This window comes from Talpa occidentalis, unplaced genomic scaffold, assembly GCF_014898055.3.
Source record: "Talpa occidentalis isolate TD23 unplaced genomic scaffold, MPIMG_talOcc4v2.1 talOcc4.17, whole genome shotgun sequence".
Taxonomy (NCBI): Eukaryota; Metazoa; Chordata; class Mammalia; order Eulipotyphla; family Talpidae; genus Talpa; species Talpa occidentalis.
The window spans coordinates 39,161,631-39,182,438 of record NW_023601754.1 but is presented as its reverse complement, the minus strand read 5'-3'; the positions used below and the strand labels follow the sequence as shown (position 1 = coordinate 39,182,438).

General features: G+C 54.3%; 1 protein-coding gene across 2 annotated transcripts in view; it reads right to left on the bottom strand.

Annotated features, from left to right (window-relative positions):
* Nucleotides 1-352: 352 nt before the first annotated feature.
* The window catches only part of WDR62 (WD repeat domain 62), a 39,399-nt gene continuing 18,943 nt past the window's right edge, over nt 353-20,808 (bottom strand). Inside the window, exons 12-32 of one of the 2 annotated variants that reach the window (XM_037517867.2) lie at nt 20,536-20,627; nt 18,694-18,819; nt 16,045-16,112; nt 15,846-15,967; nt 14,924-14,999; nt 13,542-13,653; nt 13,397-13,460; nt 12,645-12,794; nt 10,629-10,762; nt 8,972-9,024; nt 6,713-6,931; nt 5,715-5,842; nt 5,289-5,392; nt 4,799-4,909; nt 4,370-4,504; nt 4,017-4,131; nt 3,757-3,901; nt 3,616-3,676; nt 2,788-3,450; nt 1,991-2,130; nt 353-1,896 (exon numbers count right to left, since the gene is read on the bottom strand). In XM_037517867.2, coding sequence (XP_037373764.1) covers nt 1,633-1,896; nt 1,991-2,130; nt 2,788-3,450; nt 3,616-3,676; nt 3,757-3,901; nt 4,017-4,131; nt 4,370-4,504; nt 4,799-4,909; nt 5,289-5,392; nt 5,715-5,842; nt 6,713-6,931; nt 8,972-9,024; nt 10,629-10,762; nt 12,645-12,794; nt 13,397-13,460; nt 13,542-13,653; nt 14,924-14,999; nt 15,846-15,967; nt 16,045-16,112; nt 18,694-18,819; nt 20,536-20,627 — 3,082 coding nt within the window. In that variant the 3' untranslated portion in view covers nt 353-1,632. The remainder of the gene's footprint in view (nt 1,897-1,990; nt 2,131-2,787; nt 3,451-3,615; nt 3,677-3,756; nt 3,902-4,016; nt 4,132-4,369; nt 4,505-4,798; nt 4,910-5,288; nt 5,393-5,714; nt 5,843-6,712; nt 6,932-8,971; nt 9,025-10,628; nt 10,763-12,644; nt 12,795-13,396; nt 13,461-13,541; nt 13,654-14,923; nt 15,000-15,845; nt 15,968-16,044; nt 16,113-18,693; nt 18,820-20,535; nt 20,628-20,808) is intronic. The other variant, XM_037517868.2, reaches the window with a different exon arrangement.

The following is a 20,808-nucleotide window of genomic DNA, read 5'->3' as shown; positions in this document are numbered from 1 at the left end:
GGGGTTAACGACAGCGCTATCACGTTATCAGCCACTGCAGCACAAATTGGATCACTGGCCAGCCAGAGAGCTACCCACATGGCACGGCAGACCTGTCTCCCTGCTGCGCCCCTCAGCAGTGTTTTTCAGTCAGTTTGCCTGTTCTGTTCCCTGCTCTGTCTCTGGTGAATCCTCTCACTCCCCACACCTCTGGCCTAACCAGTTCTTGCATGCATAAATAAATCTTTAAAAAAATAAATAAATACTATAGGGCATTTCTCCAAACACCAACATCAAGGATTTTATTTAGGAAAAAAAAATGGTGAATGCTTCTTGGGAGTGCCCCATCCCTACCCACCCCCTTACTCATCCCCCTCACCCTAACCAGCCGTCCTGGCTTTGTTGTGATTCCTTACACGTACGCATTTGTGATCCCCCTCCTCTGGGGCTTTTGCACTAGCTGCCCTGGCTGCCTGGATACTTCCCCAAGATGCCCACTATCAAGTCTCAGTTGAGATGTCAGTTCACAAAGGCCTTTTCTGAACCCTCAGCCAGCCAGTGAGTCCCCTCAGCTTACCTACGGTTAGATACAACCCTAGTGTTTCACTCTCTCGAAGGTGAATGCCACGAGAGCAGACTCTGCCTATCCTGGCCCTCACTCTTCTAACATGGAGAAGGTGACAGTAACCCGGGGCCCAGCAGGGTCTTCTGAACATCTCTGTGGCCCCTGAGGTGCTGATGTCCATGGAGGCAGCAGGGGAATGTGTCCTCATGTTGAGGGTGCGACTCTGCCTGGGAAGACCTAGTCCGAGTCTCAGCAGTATGGACCCAGGCAAGATGCTGGCTCCAAGCCCACTGCCTGTGGCTATGACCACCAGAGCAGGAACTCAGGCAAGTGGGGTTCAGGCCGCAGCAGGCTGTGTGGTGGGACTGTGCTTTAGGAGAGACTGAGTACCCCACCCCCCAAATGGCTTCCTTTTATAGACTTGGGATCCTTGGGGCTTGAGTAGTCACAAAGAGCCTTCTTAGCAGACGTGCCAGTGGCCAGATGCCTGCTGCCTGGGGAAGCTGGTGCCAGTGCTGGGAGCACACGGGATGCTGACGCTGCTGGGGCCAGCTGGGTGGCCTGGGCATTCTGCCTGGATTGTCCACGGGCTGAGCCTGTCTCTCCTCAGTTGCCACTGCTACAGATGGGGACAAAGGCTGGATTCCCTAGGATCCAGTGTGGGCCATGCGTGGGGGCATGGCAGAGTGTATATGGGTGGCCAGTGTCTGGCACATGGTGGCTGTGGCTCCACCATGTCCTTGGACATCAATGAGCCAGGAAAGAAGGGCGGCCCCTCCCTGGGCACCACTGATAGGCTGGGGATAAATGACATGGGAGCCAGGCGCTGGGGTCATTACTGCAGTTTCCACACTTCTTGATACGTTGGCCCGTGTTCCCCATTAACCGAGTCCTGGCACAGGGCCTGGCTTCAGCACACTGGAGCTCCTGGGTGTTGCTCTCACCCTCCCTCCCTGCATTCACCCGAAGGGGGCCTTGTGGATGCCAGGACAGCACCAGGAACTATTCCTCCAAGCCGTCAGTTTATTTGCTTTAAATACCTATATCTTCAGGAACAGCAGCGCCGAGGTGGAGGCGGGCGGCCGCTTTCAGTCCCCCCGTACCTTCCTCCGCACAGTCTGCACCAGAAGCTCTGAGTAGTGCTCCAGCAGGGCGCGCAGATCTGGGCTGGCCAGGGGGCACAGTGTGGGTGGGGAGCGGAGGCCTGGGCTGGGCAGGGCCCGGGCTGAGGCCCCATCAGTCCCCAGCAGCCAGTCGTTGGCCTCTAAATGGCTGTGGATCCAGAGGAAGGTGGAGGTCAGGTCAGACAGGGCCTGCTGCTGCTCGGTGCTCACCTGGTCACTGGACACTATCTGCAAGGGGAGCCACCTGGTTAGGGGCCACCCTGGCCAGGCAGTGCCAGGAAGTCCCCTCTGCCCTTTCCCCTGACCCTGGGGCTTGACTCACCAGGTGGTAAAGGTCCAGGGCATCTTGGAAGGCAGTCTGCAGTCTGTGTACCACAGTCCCCACAGTGCTCAGGTCATGGGGAGGTGGGGGCAGCACCCCAGGCCCCCCCCAGTGCCCAGGGCTGCCTGGGACTAGCGCACCTAGGGGTAGAGGGGGAGCAGTGAGAGAGACACCTACTTTCCAGCTGGCTTGAGAAGCTGGGGTGCCCTGCCTGAACAAGTCCTGTGGTCCCAGAGTTCCCCTCCCCTCCTGCAGGTCTCTGCTTAGATGCCACCATCTCCCTGAAGCCTTGCTCATCATGATGTTTAGAACTGGAGCCAGGGTCACTTCTTAAGCCCTGTCTCTGATTTCTCTTCTTAGCCTGTATCACTTCACACTTGGACACTTTCCTCAGAATTTTGTCTGGGCATCTCCCCCATTAAAGGTGCTCATTTTCTGGGGCCCCACATGGCGCGTAGACCTCTCCTGCCACACCTGCTGCTTCCCTCAGCAGTGTACCTCTGCCTGTTCTGCTCCCCGCTCTGGTGAATTCTCTCACCCTCCCGCATTTCTGACTGTACCCAGTGCTTGTACAAATAAATTAAAAAAAAAAAAGGTGCTCATTTTCTGTAGTCTTGCTTATCACCATGCCCCATGCCCTAGGGCCTAGAACAAAGCTCAACACGTACAAAGCGCTCACCAAATAGTTAAGTGAACGAACGAATGAACGAATGAATGAATGAGTGGCACAGGCCTGCGGCCAGGTCAAGTGTCTGCCTCTGGCGCTTAGATGATGCCTGTCCCGAGGGTATACTCACCAGGGGAGGGCTCCAGGAGGGAGGTGATGCTTCCAGGGACCCCAGGTCCGGCCTCTGGAGGTGGGGGGCTGTTGGGGTGGGCAGGGAGCTCAGGGGTCAGGAGCCTTGAGACAAAGGCAGAGTTGTGGAGTTTTGGGGTGCTCCCATCCATGGGGCTGGAGGCTGGGCAGCTGGCTGCAGTGGCTGTAACGTTAGGCTGGGTGGCCATGGGCTCCTGTGTGGTGGGCATTTCCAGCAGAGACTGGGGCAGCAAGAGTCTGTCACAGACGCTTGAGAGGGTCAGTGTCAGGTTGGCTCGGGCCTCATGGTTGCCCCAGGAGGGGAGGACAGGGCCTTGGTCCTCACTGTCAGAATCCGGTGCTGCAGTGGTAGTGATGGCCTGGAGCTCCTGGCTCAGGGCAACCAGCTCCCCCACGGACGAGGGTCTGCAGAGGGGCCTGGCCAGCTCAGCCAGATCAGGGTCCTCGCCGTCCTCGAGGGAGATGCTGCGTGACATCCTGGCACGGGAGTTGTCTGTGGCCTCCATGTAAGGGCAGGGGGAGGAGTTGCGGCGACCCTGAGCTGGGTCTGGGGTGCCTACGGCTGTGGGTGAGGGAGGATTCCGGTCTGTGAGCAGCAGTGCAGAAGAGGGGAACCAGGGTGCCAGGCCTGTGAGGCCGGGAGCTGTAAAGAAAGCAGTCAGCTCACTCCCCACCCCTGCAACGGAGCCCAGACCAGGGGGCTGCGGTGTCTGAGTGGCCCTTGCTCACCCCACCCGTGGCTGAGCTGGGCACCGAGGCCCATGTGCCCAGAAACCCAGGACTCTCATCTGGGGATGCAGGCACTCACTCAGTGGGTACCAGGCCTCCATGGTCTTGTGGGGGTCCTCAGCCTTCCCTCCAGAGAGGACCTGCAAGCACAGCCCAGAGGTGAGGACAAGACCCCCAGCTCCCCATCCCATGTCCCCAGGGAGGTGGCCCCGATACTCACGCTGGTCCTGCCTGGGGAGGTGTAGCCATTTCCAGCTTTCAAAGCGGGCTCTGCTCTGGACTGGCTCCCCCTGTGCTCTGTGAGTTTGGCCTCTGGGGACTTCATGAGGTGCAGTGGCAGCCGAGCGGGGAAAGTGTGGGTGAATCTGTGGGAAGGAAACAGAGCCAGCCTAGGGAAGTCTGAGGGGACACGGCCTACCCTGGGGGGGATTCAGAGAGCTGGAAGGCAGGATGGGGGTTCACTGGCCCATCAGCTCCTACCTGGATGTCTTCTGGAGGCGAGAGAGGAACTGGGCTGAAATGCTCAGCCGGGGATTAAAGAAGTAGTTCTCGGCCTCAGAGGCCTTCACGTCTCTCAGTGATCCGTGGAAGAGCTCTAGGGGGAGAAGCCGAGGGAGCCCTCAGAATCCCCTCGCTAGCCAACCCCGGGCCAGGCCGACCCAGGACTGGCAGGCAGACCCTCAGACACTGCCAGCAAGACACAATACAAGTGGAGCAGGGAGATGAACCACAGCCCAGTCCTCCAAGTAAAATGTATGCCCTCCCACCCCCCTCGCCAGCCCTGCCAGGGAAAGCCCGCCCCCAGGTGGGGCTCCAGAAGGGCAGGACCCTACCCTCAGGGTGGGCATCTGTAAGCGTCTCGAAGTGGTGGCGGAGGAACTTCTCCTGCTCCGGCGTCTGCGGGAGGGAGCTGCTGGGTATGCCTGGCACCTCGGGCCGGGCCAGCTCTTCCGTGGTACCTGGACATCCTAGGGAGAGGCAGGAGGGGAAGAGGCGGGCAGGAGAGAACTGTCAACAGCATGAGTCATGGCAGACGCCCTGATGAAGACACCAGGTGCCTGACGATGAAGAAAGCTGGACTCGCCCTCACACACCCTGTTGCCACCAGGCTGGGAAGGAAAGGCTGACGACTCTCCTTCCAGGAGAGGAAGCTGAGGCTCAGTGGATGCCAGTGTGGGGCAAATGCTGGGCCAGTTACATATCCTGACCAGCGCCCAGCCAGGCCCAGGCGCTGCCCTTCTCCACGCCCAGCCCCTGCTTACCTGGGGTGGGGGACACCATCATGTCAGACCGCGGCTCCGGGCCCAGCAGTGGTGGGGAGGAATGGATGGTGGCGAAGCTACACTCCAAGTCGGTCTCTGACTCCCCCGAGTCTGCAGGAACAGATGGGGGTGGGGGTGGTGTGGGCAGTGTCTCCTCTCTCGCCTCCAGTACCTCCACTCCAAGGCTGGGCCCTTACTGCGTGAGCTAGGTAAGTGGATCAATTTCTTTGGGTTTCTTTGTCTCCATCTCGAGTATGGGATGACTGTTCCCTTCCCGTTTTTATCAACCAATAAGGTTATACTTGGAGAAGGCAGCCGAACTGGGCTCTCATTGGTGGGCAGTTGGGCTCCAGAATCCTCTGCAACAGCAGAGACTATGTCTGTCTGCAACAGACCCTGAAGTTCAAGTGACTTGGTCAAGGTCACCATCGGTACCCAAGAAGGGGCTGGCTGAACAGACTTGCAAAGACCCTGCCTACCCCTCACTCACCCTCGGGTGGGCTCTGGTCCTTGGAGTCGACAGAGGAGGCCCTGAGGTAGGAGTCACCTTGCTGGTCTCCAGATGCCTCCCCGACCTCCTGCTCGCAGTACCTGCTGCAGTGCCATGGGTGGGTGGGGGGAGAGGGAACGAGAAGACACTAATTAATAAATAACTGGTTCCACCCAGAACCCCTAGATCAGTACTCCTTCCCGCTGGGAGCATTGCCTTGCCTCTCCTGCTCCTCTAAAGGAGACCTCTGAACCTCCACCAGGAACCAAGGTAACTGAGGCCACAGCTGAGGCTGCAGGCCTGGGCTCCCGCCCCATCAGGGCCTTACCCTCTGCCCCACTCTCATTGGCTCACTGGGGGAATAGAGAGCAGTTCTTCCAGTTCTTTCCTCCAACTAAGAATCCCTTTGGCTTGAAGGACACCCACCTGCCTGTCCCTGTGACTGTCACCTCTGCCTCCAGCGAGCAAACGATGAGCTTGTTGGCCTCAGAGGACTCCCTCTGTAGGGGCAGGAAGGAGGAAAGCCCACAGCCATCCCCCTCAGGACTCTCTGACTGTGGGATGAAAGGAGCATGGTTATGTTGAGGCAGCCATGAGGCCTGCAGCCAACCCCGATGACAGTAGCAGTAAAGCTATTAGTGATGATGGCGGCCCCCATAGCTGGGCCTGTGCCAAGTGCCGTGCTCACCAGGGGCTCATCCTGAGGTCCCCTGCACTGCCACCTGCCTCTTTCCAGGTAAGGAACAGGTACGGCTCTAGCCCTTTACGAGTCTATGTGAAGTTCAAGAACAGGAAAACAAACCCCTGGTGAGAGAGACTGGAACAGGCTACCTCGGGTCGGGGTACTGACCGGAAGGCCACCAAGGGGTCTTTGGGGAGGTAGAAAAAGGTGGATGTTTTGATATAGGTGTGTACACAGGCAACAATCCATCGAGTGTGCTCCTACCACTTGTGCACATAACTGAAGGTATGCCACAGGGAAAAAGAAAACTGAAATAACAGAAAAAAAATTTTTGTTTGGAAAAAAACAGAGTAAGTGCTAAAGCAGTGTCAGTACCTCTAAAGGTCCAGGTCCAATTCTTACCACTGGATTCCTGTAATAATCTATGAGAGCTTTTTCTTTAAGCCAAAGAAAACCGAAGCTCAGAGAGGCAAGACTTGCCCCAAGTCACACAGCAGGAAGGGGACCAGGGCTTCACTTGCTCAGACTCAGGCCTGCCCTCGGGAAGAAGCTCTTAAATCCCATGGAACCGCCTCCTAAGACTGTCTGCCAGGGGAAGACTCACTGCGTCAGGTCTGGGCTCACCCTCCTGTCCTTCACCATCTCCCATTGTCCTCTCCCCACCCCTGGAGCAGACAGTCAGCCATATTCCAAGTGAGGGCACGGGCCTCTGGGTGGGCAGTTGTGCCAGGCCAACACGTACTTTGCTCAGCAGGCCCTCTAGATTCTGTGGCTCCACGGCATCCACAATAGAGTCCTCCAGGCTCTCGGGCTTCATGGGGGTGAAGTAGCAGTCCAGGTTCCGGGCATCTAGGATGGTCTTGAGGGGCTCCTGGTCAGCCCGCTCTGCCCAGCGGCCATGCGGCTGGTAGCTGCGCTTGCTGTGGAAGCTGGAGCCTTCTGACACATCGTCGTCTCCCAGCTGAGGGTGATGGGACTGCAGTCAGACAAGGGCTTGCCCACTCCGGCGAGGGCAGGGATGCTGCCCCACTGTCATAGGCCACTTGGCTACCTCATCCCTAACATGGTGAGAACAACTCCTGGTCTTTCCTCTCAAAACCTTCCCAAGACCTCAGCTCCTCAGGCCCCAAACCTTGAGGTCAACCCTCATTCCTCTCCCGTCCCCCAGGTGCCAAGCTGAATTTCGCAGGTAAACTCTGCCATCCAGACACATGCATGATACGGCCACTTCTCCCTGGGCCCCTGGTCCTGCCCAGTGCTGCCTCCTACCAAGAGCGCTCCTGAGAGCCCGGGGAGGGTGGCTGCTTGAGATGATGGGCTTGGAGCCGGTCTGCCGAGGCCCAGCCTCACAGCCTCCATTTGCTAGTGGTGGGACTCTACCAGCTCTAGGCCTGAGCTTCCCTAGCTGTGAAACGGGGAATATGGAAAGCATGAATTCCAATGAGGATTAAACAAAGTAAGACACAGGAAAGCTTCAGGACACGGCCCTCAGAGTAAGCGTGTCGTATGTGATGAGGGGAACTCCGGTACAACAAGCACTGAGCTGGGGGCCTCACAGAGCACGGTCAAAGGCCTGACTGTCCACAGTGGGGGATGGTGTCTAACTTGCTGAATTTTTTTTTTAAGATTTATGTATTTATACATACAAAAACTGGGGTATAGGCCAGAGGTGTGGGTGAGAGGATTCACCAGAGACAGAGTGGGGAACAGAACAGTGGGATTGACTGAAATACACTGCTGAGGGGAGCAGCGGGCAAGACAGGAGAGGTCTGCTGCATCATGTGGGTCACCTCCCTGGCCGGGGATTGAACTTGGTGCTGCAGTGGCTGCGGATAGCTTCATAGTGCTGAGACTTAACTCCTTGTGCCACCAGGGAGGCCCGTAACTTGCTGAATTTTTTACTTTGATCCCAGATCTGATATTGCTCCTGAAATAAACCCTCAAACTAGGGTTTAAGATTCTGCATTCAGCTCCTAACCTACCAGTTCCTAGCCTGCTGCTCCCCCAAGTTAACCACTATGAGTCAACCCAGGTTTCATCTCAGGCTCTCACATCTAATGGAAGGCTCCACCTTCAAAATCTACCCAAGAATCTAAGCACTTCTTCCACCTCACCAACCTCTCCTGCCTGGACTGCTGTGGCCACCGCCCACCCCCCCACCCCCCGTCCTCCTGCTTGCCCCTCAGAGTGTTTTCCCACAGGTGTCACAGAGACCTCACTTAGGTCGTCATGAGCCCTCCTTATTCTGGGGAAAATCTTAGCAGAGGAGGACAATCAGGAGCAGTGAGGACAACCAGCTGGGTCCCTATTCCCTCTCTCAGTCCTTCTCTGTGACTCTGTCGCTTATTCACCATCAACCCAGGCATCTGGGGCTCCCTATGCTTCCGAACACACTAAGCACAGTCCTGCCCCATGGCCTGTGCACTTACAGATTAATCTCTCTGCTTGGAACATTATTTATGTATCTATCTATCTATCTATCTATCTATCTATCTATCTATTTATTTATTTAATTTGAACATTTATCATTTTTTACATTTTTTTAGACAATACTTGCTTCCCACTATCTGCTTGGAACATTCTTTTCTAGCATTCTTCCTAGCTTGGTTCTGCTCAGATATCTCAGTAAGGTCTTTTCGGTTTACTACAAAACTGTCACCTCTTCTCCCTTGACACTCCTTATTTTCCTTCTCAATGTCTTTTCCTCCACAGCACTTAGCAATTTCCAAAATACTCTACAATTTACCTGTCTAATGTGGCCACTGTCCATTGCCCACACTAGAAAATGGGCTGTGAAGGTAGAGATTACTGTCTGCCATGCTCATCACTCTCTCTACCGGGGGCAACGAGACTCCCCTAGGCTAGTGACTCTGAGAATACGCGTGTGAATGACGGGCTTAACTGAGCCTAAAAAAAAAGGGTTCCTGAAAGAACAAAGAGCATGGAGGAGGGCTCCCCGACTTCTCCAGCCCTCAGTCATCCAGCTCTCTCGTGGACTCACCAGTCGCTTTGCCCAGAGTGGCAGCTTCCCATTGGTCAGCAGGCACTGAGGATCTGGAGAGACACAAAATTCAGGAGAAGAGAAGAAACTACCCAACAGACAAATAGGCAATGGGCATAAGCAGGCGGTTTTCCAAAGAGGCAGCACAAGAACTGACAGGCAGCCCACAAGATGGTTGTCTCTGCAATGGGGTATGACTGACCACAATTAAAATGTTTCATAGGGCCTCCCCTGGTGGTGCAGCAGTTAAGCGCTGGGCTGCGAAGCTGCCTGCAGCCTCTGCAGCGCCAGTTCGATCCCTGGCCACCGGTGAGGGTCCCACATGGCATGCAGACCTCTCCTGCTGCCCGCTGCTCCCCTCAGCAGTGTGTTTCATCAGTCAGCCTGTTCTGTTCCCGCGCTTCTGACTGTACCCAGTGCTTGTATGAATAAATGAATAAATCTTAAAAAAAAAAAAAGTTTCATATTACCAAATGTGGGCAAAAGTGTGGGGGAACAGTGGGCTTAGCACACTGTTGGGGGAGCAGTCAGCATAGTCCTTCACAATGCTGAGTGCCCAGTCAGGGGGTAGCTCTAAACACCTGGGTATGCTGCTGGTTAAGAGAGTGGCAACCCCTGCTTTGTATCCGCCAACACACAGCTCAATAAGGTACTTTTGAGGGGGAGCTACAGAACCGCATGTGCTGGATGATAGATTTTTGGACACAGACGTGTTTCCACTGAGGATGTCCACATGGATAGTAATGTTGAGGAAAGGCCTGTAGAGATTCATGCTAAACTGATAAATTGGACAGGAAGCTCGGTGACTGGGTGTGCGGGTAGCAACAAGGATAATTAACTTACTCTGTTGTTATTTTTTTCCAGGCTGAACTCACATATTGCTTTGGCCCACCCATCAGCCATCCAGTTGGCCCCTGCTGTCTACTCTAAAAGCACCCCGTGCTGGTCATTGCTCCCAGACTCTCTCAGGACCCATGGACCTAAGAGAAGACTGCTGGGACCTTCTGGGAAAGTCTCCTGTCCAAAGGAGATTGCTAAGAGGTTGTCCTCTTCACCCATGTTTCTGAGGCCTAGACTGCAAGGAGCCATCTTTGCAATCGTGAGGGCCTAAGCCAAGGTGATATGCAGATGGGGGAGAAATTTATAGAGGGGCTGCCTGGCCTTTCATAAACTTGTTTAGCTGCTACTCTCTCTTTTGCTTGAACAATAGACTATTGTCTTTTGTTAACATCATCCTTTTCCCCTGGACACCCCCCTATATTTTCCTTACCAGCCCTAGTGTTTGCTCAGGTGGTTTGGGATGACCATGACTGAGGTTGGTCAATCACAGTGACTGGCTCAGAAGCAGGTGCCTGACTCACACCAGGAACACCAGTTCAGACCCCCAGACCTGAACTATCGGGGTAGAGGTGCTCTGTTCTCTGGAGTTTATAAACCTAGATCTGTGGGGGATCCAGCTATGCCTGAAGCCAATGCTCTCAAAATCTCAGTTCTAAGCACCAATAATTCTGTTTCCACTGAAGTCGATGAAAAGCTCTAGTTGCTAGTGGAAGACTCCCGACTAAGAGGATCATTGAGCTTCCATACACACCAGGCCCTGAAAACACACCAAGAATCCCTGCACCCACAGATTTCACAGTAGGGCCCCTTCCCAAACCTGGATCCAGGCTCTCTTTGGATGGTGTCTTCATCAGCTCTTCCGGCTCACACTCTTCCTCCAGATCATCCTCCGTCTGCTCCCCAAGGCTCAGGGAGCAAATCTCACTGGGCATGGATGTATACGTCTCCCGTCTAAGGCAGGAATGAGGATGGAAAGGGAGACATACAGGTAAATGGGTGGCAGGTAGAACAAGGGTCGCTAGGCTCCAAATTCTTGGCTTCTGTTCAATATGGTGCTGGGAGATGAGATCACCTGCCACATCCCTTCTGCTAGAAGCATTGCTCCAATAAATGAGAGAGAACAAAAACTGGGCTCAAAAAATAAGACAAACTCTCCAGGAGCTGCAGCAATGGGACAGCAAGTGAAGCTGATAGTAGCTGGGGTCCTGAGCTGCTGCATCCTGTTCTGGGAAGTGGGGTGGGGTATAGCTATGTGATTTTAGCTCCTTCAGCAGACAGGAGACTAAACATGCTTGATATGAGTGAGGCGGGCACCGGAGCAAGGACAGTGGTCCATGGCCAGAGTCAGGTCAAGATCAGGAGCCCAAGGGAATGACCCGCCCCCTGGGTGCCCAGATCTGCAACAGAGCCAGCATCCCCGCAGAACAGAAAGTCTCTGCTGAGGCCTGGTATCCACAGGGAGGCAATGGCAAGACTGCAAGACAGAGAGAGATGGGGACAGATCCTGGGGCAGGAGCGAGGAAAAACCCCCAAACCTGCCACTCAAACTGAGGCCTTCAAATGAAAAAAAATCCCAAGTCAAAAACAGAGGGTGGGGCCTCCCCGGTGGCGCAGCAGTTGAGTGCTGGGTTGCGAAGCTGCCTGCACCCTCTGCAGCGCCAGTTCGATCCCCAGCTGCTCCCCGGCCACCGGAGGAGGGTCCCACATGGGACCGCTCCTGCCGCCCGCTGCTCCCCTCAGCAGTGTGCTTCGGTCCTTCTGCCTGCTCTGCTCCCTGCTCTGGCTCTGGTGAATTCTCTCACCCTCCAGTGCTTCTGACTGTACCCAGTGCTTATATAAATAAATAAATAAATCTTAAAAACAAAAACAAAAACAAAAACAAAATATAGCATGGATTCATACTACATAAAATTGCTCTGGCAGCATTAAAACTTTGAAGTATAGGCCTCCCCTGGTGGCACAGTGCTTAAGCACTGGTTCAATCCCTGGCTACCGGCAAGGGTCCCACATGGCGTGCAGATCTCTCCTGCCGTGCCCACTGCTCCCCTCAGCAGCGTATTTCGTTGGTCTGCCTGTTCTGTTCCCCGCTCTGGCTCTGGTGAATTCTCTTACCCTCCCATGCTTCTGACTGTACCCAGTGCTTGTATAAATAAATAATTTTAAAAAAATTAAAAAAAAACTTTGAACTATATTGAGAAGACTCAAAAAAGTCAAGGATTTTCATTTAAAGAGTAAAAAAAAACCGGGCCTCCCTGGTGGCACAAGGGGTTAAGCACCACACTTTGAAGCTATCCTCATCCTCTGCAGCACGAGTTCCATCCCTGGCCAGGAAGCTACTCACATGGAGCTACCCACATGGCACAGCAGACCTCTCCCATTTCCTCGCTGCTCCCCACAGCAGTGTATTTCAGTGTATTTCAGTCAATCTGCCTGTTCTGCTCCCCACTCTGTCTCTGGTGAATCCTCTCAGCCCCCACACCTATGGCCTACACCCTAGTTCTTATATGTACAAATAAGTAAATTTTTTAAAAAAAGGAAAAAGACATCTCAGTTCCACTGGCCCCTCCATGACCACTTCCTTCCCCACTGCCATCTGCACATGTCCTGGGGCTCTCCCATCATGCTGCTCACAGGCTCCTTGCGCACTTGACGTTTCCACTTCCAAACTCTTTTCATGCGTTATCACCCTAACTTTGTACTGCAAGGCCACCTCCCCACCAGGCCGTGGGCGCACAAAGGGTAGGGCCCAGGACCTCACTCCTCCTGGGGCCCAGGGCGCCAGGCATTCCTCTGGGGAAAGGGCAGACTGGGAATGGACAGGTGACTGCAGGACCTGGGCTGGCCGTTCCACTTCCCGTGCTTCGTGTGCTGCTGCTGCTGCTGCTGCTGCTGCTGCTGCTGCTGCTCCTGGTGGTTGATCTCCAGCAAGTGCTGCTTCATGCAGCTCGTTATCTCTGGGCCCAGGTGCCAGATGAACACGCAGCTGCAGGGGCCAGGAGAGACGCAGGAGGAACAGCAACTATGGAGGCCGCCTGACCTGGGAGCACCTGGCTCACCACAGACCCCTGTCCCCGGCCCTGCCCGGAAAACACACCCCATTGTGCAGGGGCTCTACACCCTGGGTGTGGTCAGGGCATCCCATCAAACCAGGGCCTGCTCTGAAAGTCTCCAGAAGCCAGAAAGAGGGCTGTGAGGAAGGTATGTAGTGAACTGACGGGTGTGCCAAAGGGGCCTGCCTTGGGCACCACTCCTGTGCTGAGGATTTCAGATTTTCACCAGAAAAGCTTCAAGGCAAGTGCTATCATCTCTCTTACAAAGGAGCAAACTGAGGCTCAGAGAGGGAAAAAATGACTGGTTCAAGGCCACAATAAATGGCAGACCTGGGATTTGAGCTCAGGGTTGGCGTGACAGCTGGGTGCATCACTGGAGGAAGTTAGCGGGAACATGCAGAGCCCTCTGCGCAGGCAGCCGTAGGCATGGTGCCCGAGCCACCGCTCAGCACACAGGACAGGTTCTCCCAACCATACCCCTGCTCCCTGGCCCTCAGAAAGGTCCAGCCAGGTGCAGCCTGGAGGCCCTGCCCACCTGTCTCCAGACACCGTGATCAAGTGACGACAGTCATAGGTGAACTTCATACCAGTTACGATTTCTGCAAGCAGCAGAGAGAAGCAATGTTGGTCTGCTGAGAAGGCTGCGTGGGGAGGTGGCCCAAGCAGGAAGGCGGACTCACCTGAATGGCCAAACATCTTGGCAATGCACTCGCCTGAGTAAAAGTCAATCACTGAGATGCTCTTGTCAGAGCAGCTGGTGGCCAGGAAGGTACCAGAGGGGTCCACGTGAACCTGCCAAGGAAGAGGACCCATGGAATACCAGGGCAGCCTGGTGGGTTGAGCATTCAGCCCCCCACTGCCTGAAGACTCTCTTACGCCGGACACTTGGCACAGGGACCCACCCCAGGTCCATATACCCTGGGGTAGTAGGAACTCTCGTGCCCATTTACAGGTGGAACAAACCACAGCTACGGTCACAGTGGCAGCTGGCGTGTGCCGAGCACTGCACACGTGTGACCGGTCTGATAGGGGCAATTCGCATTTTAGTGAGGATGAAACTGGCTCCAGGGCCTCCCTGGTGGTGCAAGGGGTTAAGAACAGCACTATGAAGCTATCTGCAGCCTCTGCAGCACGAGTTTGATCCCTGGCTGGCCAGGGAGCTACCCACATGGCGCAGCAGATCTCTCCTGTCTCACCTGCTGCTCCCCTCAGCAGTGGATTTCAGTAAATGTGCGTGTTCTGCTCCCCACTCTGTCTCTGGTGAATCCTCTCACCCCCAGAAACTCTGGCCTGTACCCCAGTTCTTGTATGCATAAATAAATAAATCTTTTTTTTAAGATTTATTTATTATTATTATTTATTTATTTATTTATTTATTTATACAAGCACTGGGGTACAGTCAGAAGCACGGGAGGGTGAGAGAATTCACCAGAGCCAGAGCGGGGAGCAGAGCAGGCAGAAGGACCGAAGTACACTGCTGAGGGGAGCAGCGGGCGGCAGGAGAGGTCTGCGCACCATGTGGGACCCTCCTTCGGTGGCCCGGGAGCAGCCGGGGATCGAACTGGTGCTGCAGAGGCTGCGGGCAGCTTCGCAATCCAGCGCTCAACCGCTGTGCCAACGGGGAGGCCCATAAATAAATCTTTTTTAAGAAAAAGAAACTGGCTCCAGAGGGGTGTCACTTGTCAAGGTCACAGTCTGAGGAGGCTCTGAGGGAGGTCTGAACCTCAAGCCTGCATGGAAACAACTCCCCAAGTCCAAAGGCTCTGAGAAGGTCGCTACCTGTCCTGGATAACACATGTTCAATGGGGGCCTCCTGGTGAGGGGGACCAGGCTGTTCTATTCCATCCACCTCTGTGTTGCTACCTGGAGTGAAACCACTTACACATGTCCTACTTGGGGAAGTGCTGAGGAAATAAAAAGCTCTAGGGCCACCCTCCCCTGCATGCTAGGCTGGAGTGGGTGCTGGCCAACCTGGAAGCCCCTGATCAGGGGCTCAGTGGCCCGTCAGGGCAACAGACAGACAGGGGCCTGTGTGAGTGGTTTGTAAGGGTCCCTGACTCACCTTCAGCAGGGACCCTTCATCTCCCTGGGAGCCCCTGTAGCACTTCTTCTGCTTCCCGTTCATGGTGCTGTAGACTCTGGGGGGAGGGGGAGCATAATGTAGCCAGTAAGGCCCTGCCCACCCTGACCCCTCTAACCCCCTGTTCCAGCTTTACCCGCCACTGCCTCACCCCTGGCAAGCCCCACTACTGCTTGTTTGTCGCCCATCTTGTGCTTGGAGTGAAACCCCATCTCTGATGATGAGATACTAGCTCAGGCTGAAGTCTCACGTGGGGGTTATATGCTAGGGTATCCGCTGAATTAATGCCCGTGCCCTGCCAGGCAGCGAGGTGAGTGCTTGGCGCCCAGTGTGAATGAGCAGAGGTGGAGCTCTGCCCTCTGCACATTCCCTTGCCCCACCCCTTCTTACTCCCCACATCTTCCCACTCTCAGCTCAGATGCACATTCCCCCAGGAAGCCCCCAGATCCCCAGGTGAGGTCAAGTATCTCTCCAGGCCCATGACTCCCTGGGATCCCCCCATCCCAGCTCTGACCACTCCCTGCTGTCATTGTCTGGTGAGGAGTCTGTCCGTCTCCCACTGGACTGTGAACTCCATGAAGGCAGGGCATGCAGCTGCCCTGCTCCCCTCTGTAACCCCCACAGTGGCCATCCCAGATAGGTGCTCAGTGGATGCAAATGAATGAATAGTTTGAGCCTTATCAGCACCTCTCAGTCACCCAGAGACTTCTGGAGAGCCAAAAGGAAGCCTCTGGCTAGGCCTAGAGAAGGTCAGCTCCAAAGTAACACTGGGTCCCTCCACCCCGTTGCATCTCTACTGACCCGGGGTGGGGGTGGGGGAGGAAAGCATAAGGCTCCTGAGGAGACAGACCTACTAGGTTCCACATAGTCCCCACTCAGAAACCAGTCCAGACCAGTGCCTCACCTCACATTGCGGTCCTGGCAGGCCACAGCCACGTACTTCTGGGTGATGTCAATGTCCATGTCGTATAAAGTGGTCTTCTCTGCCACGTGGTGGGTACGGACAAAGTGCAGTCCATCTGAGCCCTGGCATGGTAGACAGGGCTGTCAGAGGACTCCCCTGACAAGCCTCCCACCTGCCCGAGGCAGCCACCCCACACTACCCGCTGGGCACTGCGAAAGTAGATGCTCTTGTCGGCCCCACAGCTGATCATCTGGATGTCTCTGTTGCCTGGAGGAGGGAGAGGGGTTACATTAGACAGGGCTGGGTCTCTGTAGGGCCTAACAGGCCAAGGATCCTAGCCAGGGAACTGCACAAGGAACTCCTGGAAGTCTGGAAGGGCCTCCTGGAGGAAGTGAGGTGGGTACTGAGTGCAGGCAGGACTCATGAGATTTCAGCTGTGTGTATCTGGGGAGCAGATGGAGCAGGGGCAAGCTAGGTCTCTGCAGAGCAAGGGCAGAGAGAAAGAAAGGCAGGGACACAGAAGGAGCACCATGTCCAACTTGAGATCTGGAAAGGTGTCTTGGGCAGCAAAATGGGGGTGGGACTGAGCAGGGAGCAAGGGCAGACGGTAGGAGGTTCAGGTCATCATGAACAATCAGAACATCCATACATAGCTTGGGCTGGGCTGCGCCTCATGCACACTCTTTCCTGACTGCTTGCGAGCTTGTCTACCTACAGATATAACCCAGGGTTCAAGCGGCACTGTTCTGCCCGGGGCGCAGAGCAGGGCAGAGCTGGGCACTCACTGTGCTTTGACCTGGGCTTCCTATCAGTGCATCAGGCCCGGGGGGGCTGTGTGGAGCCTCTGGAACAGCACCTGCCTGCTGCGCTATCACTGTTTGTGCTTTTATACTTTCTTTTTTCTTTTATACTTTATGTAATAAGAATACCAGATACCACAGAGCTGTGGTAAGGATGAAGAGACAGAAGAAATAGGAAAAAGGGCCTCCCTGGTGGCGCAGCGGTTGAGCGCTGGGTTGCGAGGCTGCCCGCAGCCTCTGCAGCGCCAGTTCGATCCCCGGCTGCTCCCCGGCCACCGGAAGAGGGTTCCACATGGCGCGCAGACCTCTCCTGCCGCCCGCTGCTCCTCTCAGCAGTGTACTTCGTCAGTCTGCCTGTTCTGCTCCCCGCTCTGGCTCTGGTGAATTCTCTCACCCTCCTGCACTTCTGATTGTACCCAGTGCTTGTATAAATAAATAAATAAATCTTTAAAAAAAAAAAAAAAGAAGAAGAAGAAATAGGAAACACCCAGAGCCTTGGTATGACAGCCACCTCCAGGGGTGGGGTGCACGGGCGTGGCCTGGGAGGGTCCCAAAGAAGGCCTGCAAGATTCTGGTTCTGCTTCTCAACCTGGGGGGTAAGTCCTAATATTTAGCAATGTCAGGAGCAAGGGCAAGCAGAACAATTGCTGGCTGTGGACAGCGGGTGTGTCTGTTCTACTTCACACCTACCCACTGAACTTGACACATTCATTGTTTTGTTCTATAAACTATACACAGATTATATTCACTTGTTTTGATATATGTTTCACACTAGGACGTTAAAACACTGACTCCTTCTTCAGCAGGTAGTTACAATGGGTTCCGACAGCTGGTGGCCTGGGTGCGGCAGCCTGGTCAGGGTAGCCTGGTCATGGCAGAGAGCACACGACCTACATTCTCTCAAATTGGCTGGGGCTCTGAGGCTGCCCACACCCTTCAGAGGTGCCTGAAGGACCGACTCCCAGGCCGCTCCCTTGGCTAGTCATCACCTCTCTGGATCGAGACCATTCATTAAAGGTAAGGTCACTGCTGGCCACGCTGGGAGATTACTGATTTATTCTACAGTTTTTCAAGGCTGTCTGACAAGTTTTAGTAGATGAATTTTTAATAGGTCTTTATTAAGACACATCAAACTTTGTTATGATGTTTGCCCAGTTCCCTCTCACCTTACCTAGAGAGAGGCAGGGGTGGAAGTGGGGAAGACACAAGTATCCTTTCAGGCACAACATTGTATTTTAAAAACTCTTCATTGTCAAAACATTAGAGAAGTAAATACCTTCTCTCCAGGAAGAGATTCTGCTGGAGGATGGTCTTGAACAAGTTCTTGGGTACTGACATGTCAAACCCCTACTTGGCCTGCCTTTCCTCCCCTTGAAATCCCTTAAGAAATCCCAGGATCTCCATACCGAATCATTCCAGTCATGGAGGAATCTGACTTCCTGGTTGAACGTGGGCTTCAGGGGACACCCCTGGACAAGCCCCTAGGCCTGCACCCACTGGCCACGTGACTGGTGTCGGCGGTGCAAGGCTCATGGCCCAGCACAGAACTAGTCTCCAACAACCATCATTTAATTTTTTGCCAAGGTGACCGGCACCCATCTCCCCTCTCAAAGAATGACACCCTGATTCCTCTTGGGAGTCCATACTTGCCTCACATCAGTCCTCCTGGATCAAGGTGGAGGCAGACGGGGGCTGTGGACACATAAGTCAGACCTGACCCAAGAGAACAGCCAAAGCCCTGGCACTAATTACTGTTGTGGAAAGGCAGGCTCTCAAGCCAGCACAAGGGAAAGAGGCTCCTGGTTTCTGCCAAACTAACAGGAACAGGGGACACCTCTTTCCATTGGCAGAGACAAGAGAGACGCTGCCCTCCAGAGCAACATGCAGCTGAAGCGGGGGGGGGGGGGGGGGTCCTGACCACTAAAACAATTTCAACCTTTGGAAGCAGCTGTGCCTGAGTCCAGAAAAAGCTGTGCCCTGTTTCCTTTAAGCTAGAGGGAGTTTTGCTGTCACCATGAGGCGCAGGAGGCAGGCAGGAAGAGGCTCACCAGCAAACTTAATGGCCGTGATGGAGGAGGAGTGGTCGTCCAGGGTCTGCTCCAGGTTGTAGTTCTTCTCCACGTTCAGCACGTGGATCAGCCGGTCCCGACTGGCTGAGGCCAGCAAGGTCAGTCCTGTGAAGCGGGGGGCAGCGGGGTGGATTCCTGGGAGGCCACTTTATGCCTTTGTCTCAGCGCGACCCAACTTTCCAGGTCTTGAAAAAGGGATCTTTGGTTCTAGAAACTCAACCAACTTGCCCCAAACCCAGAAAGGAGCTGCGCCTCCATTTTGGATAGTCCCTCCCAGAGCAAGTAAACCCCATAATTTCACATCCGCGCCACCAGTTCAGGGAGGATGGACCTCGATGTGGATGCTCCTGCAGTGGTGCCCCTGGCAGATAGATACCCTGGCAGAGCCCAGCACTGCGTCCTGCTACATGTATCTCTTTGCGACTCCAGGTAAGTCCTGCCAACCTTTCAGCTTCCTGCAAACACCGCCCCCTGACTCCCCGAGCTCTGGTAGGTGGGCCTCAGCCAGGCCTTCCTGATCACCCACCACCATGCCGCCTCCTGTCACCCAGCATACCCTGCTAACCCCTCAGACAGAGCCTACCATAGTCACCTGGTATGTCTGAGGCGTAACACCTGACCTGAGGCAGAGGGTGCTGAGGGAAAGAAAGGTGTACTGACTGAAGAGAGACTAAAAAAAAAATTCTGATGGGCTGGAGAGTGCAAGGAAAGAGCATGGGGATAAAGGTTGTTCAAAATCAGGATGTAAAAAATTAAAAATAAAAAACTCCCCAAAACCAAAAAACCAAAATCAGGATGTGACTCCCCCTATGCTATGTTCCTGTCCAGGATGGATTACTGGAGTCAAACTGAGGAAAATAGACCAAAAGGAAAGAAAATCTATATAATGACAGAGCTGTGCTCAGCAGGAGGCCAAAGTAATAAAGGCATATTCAGACTGTGGAAAGGTTCCAAAATAAAGGCCACAGGAGAGACATGTCAACTCAATCGTGAATCTGATTGGAGAAACCGAGGTGCCATAAACGACAATGTCGGGACAACTGGAAGACTGTGAATAAGGCCCATGGCCAGATGACAGCAGAGCGCCAAAGTGAGAGCCCCAGACTTGACTGACAGACTGGTCGTGTAAATGGGTGTCCTCATCCCTAGCAGATGCGTGCAGAAGCGTTTACAGATAGAGGCATCACGTCTGCAACTTACTCTCAAATGGTTTAGCAGACGAAAAAATTAGTCTGTGCTATTCCTTTATTGTGTGTGTGTGCTGAGTGTGTGCATGTGTGTGTGCATGAGTGTATGCATGAGAGTGTGGGTGTGAGCGTGAGAGCACATACGCAGAGAGAGAAATGGAGAGGGAAAGCAGATAGAGCCTTGATTCTTTGGCACTATTCTCTATAGTGCAGTCACCAGGGCAGGTTCAATTTAAAAGAAAAATGAGGGGAATCTGAGTAAAGGGGGTGCAGGTATTTCATTAATAATATACCTGCAATTCTTCTGTCGGCATCAAACTTTCCCAAAAGAGTAAGGTTAACTGTCAACCTATCTTTTCCAGTAGTTCATTCATACATTCTCTCATTCAAGATTCTCTTTAGCACAAGCACTGTTTGGGGTGCTGGGGCCAGAGAATCAAGTCAAGTCCTGCCGTGATGTTTTGCTTTCAGGAGTCCCAGCACCCTGGGCCCAGGGCCCAGCAGCAGGGGCTTTGATTAAACACAGGACCCTCATTGTCATTCATACCCTACCAGATACCAGCGCCCCCTTTCTGTAGCTCTGCCAGATGGGTTGCTCCCCACCTTCCCACCACCACGTTGCCCATGGGCTCACCCGTCTCAGGCTTGGAGTACTCCAGGCAAAGCACCTCAGCGTCATGGGCCTCCACCTTGACCAGCTCATCCATGAAGTGCAGCTCGTGGATCCTGGGAGACATACGCTGCCCGCTGTACCCTGCCCAGAGTCCCAGGCCCCCACCCGGGTGTTCAGAGTAGCCAGGGAGGCAACATGGGGGACTCCCTACCCTGGCCAACTATTCTAGAGATATACAACTACTTCTTCTCATCCAGAGGTGTGGAAAGGAATCAATGCCCTCTGGGAGTGCCT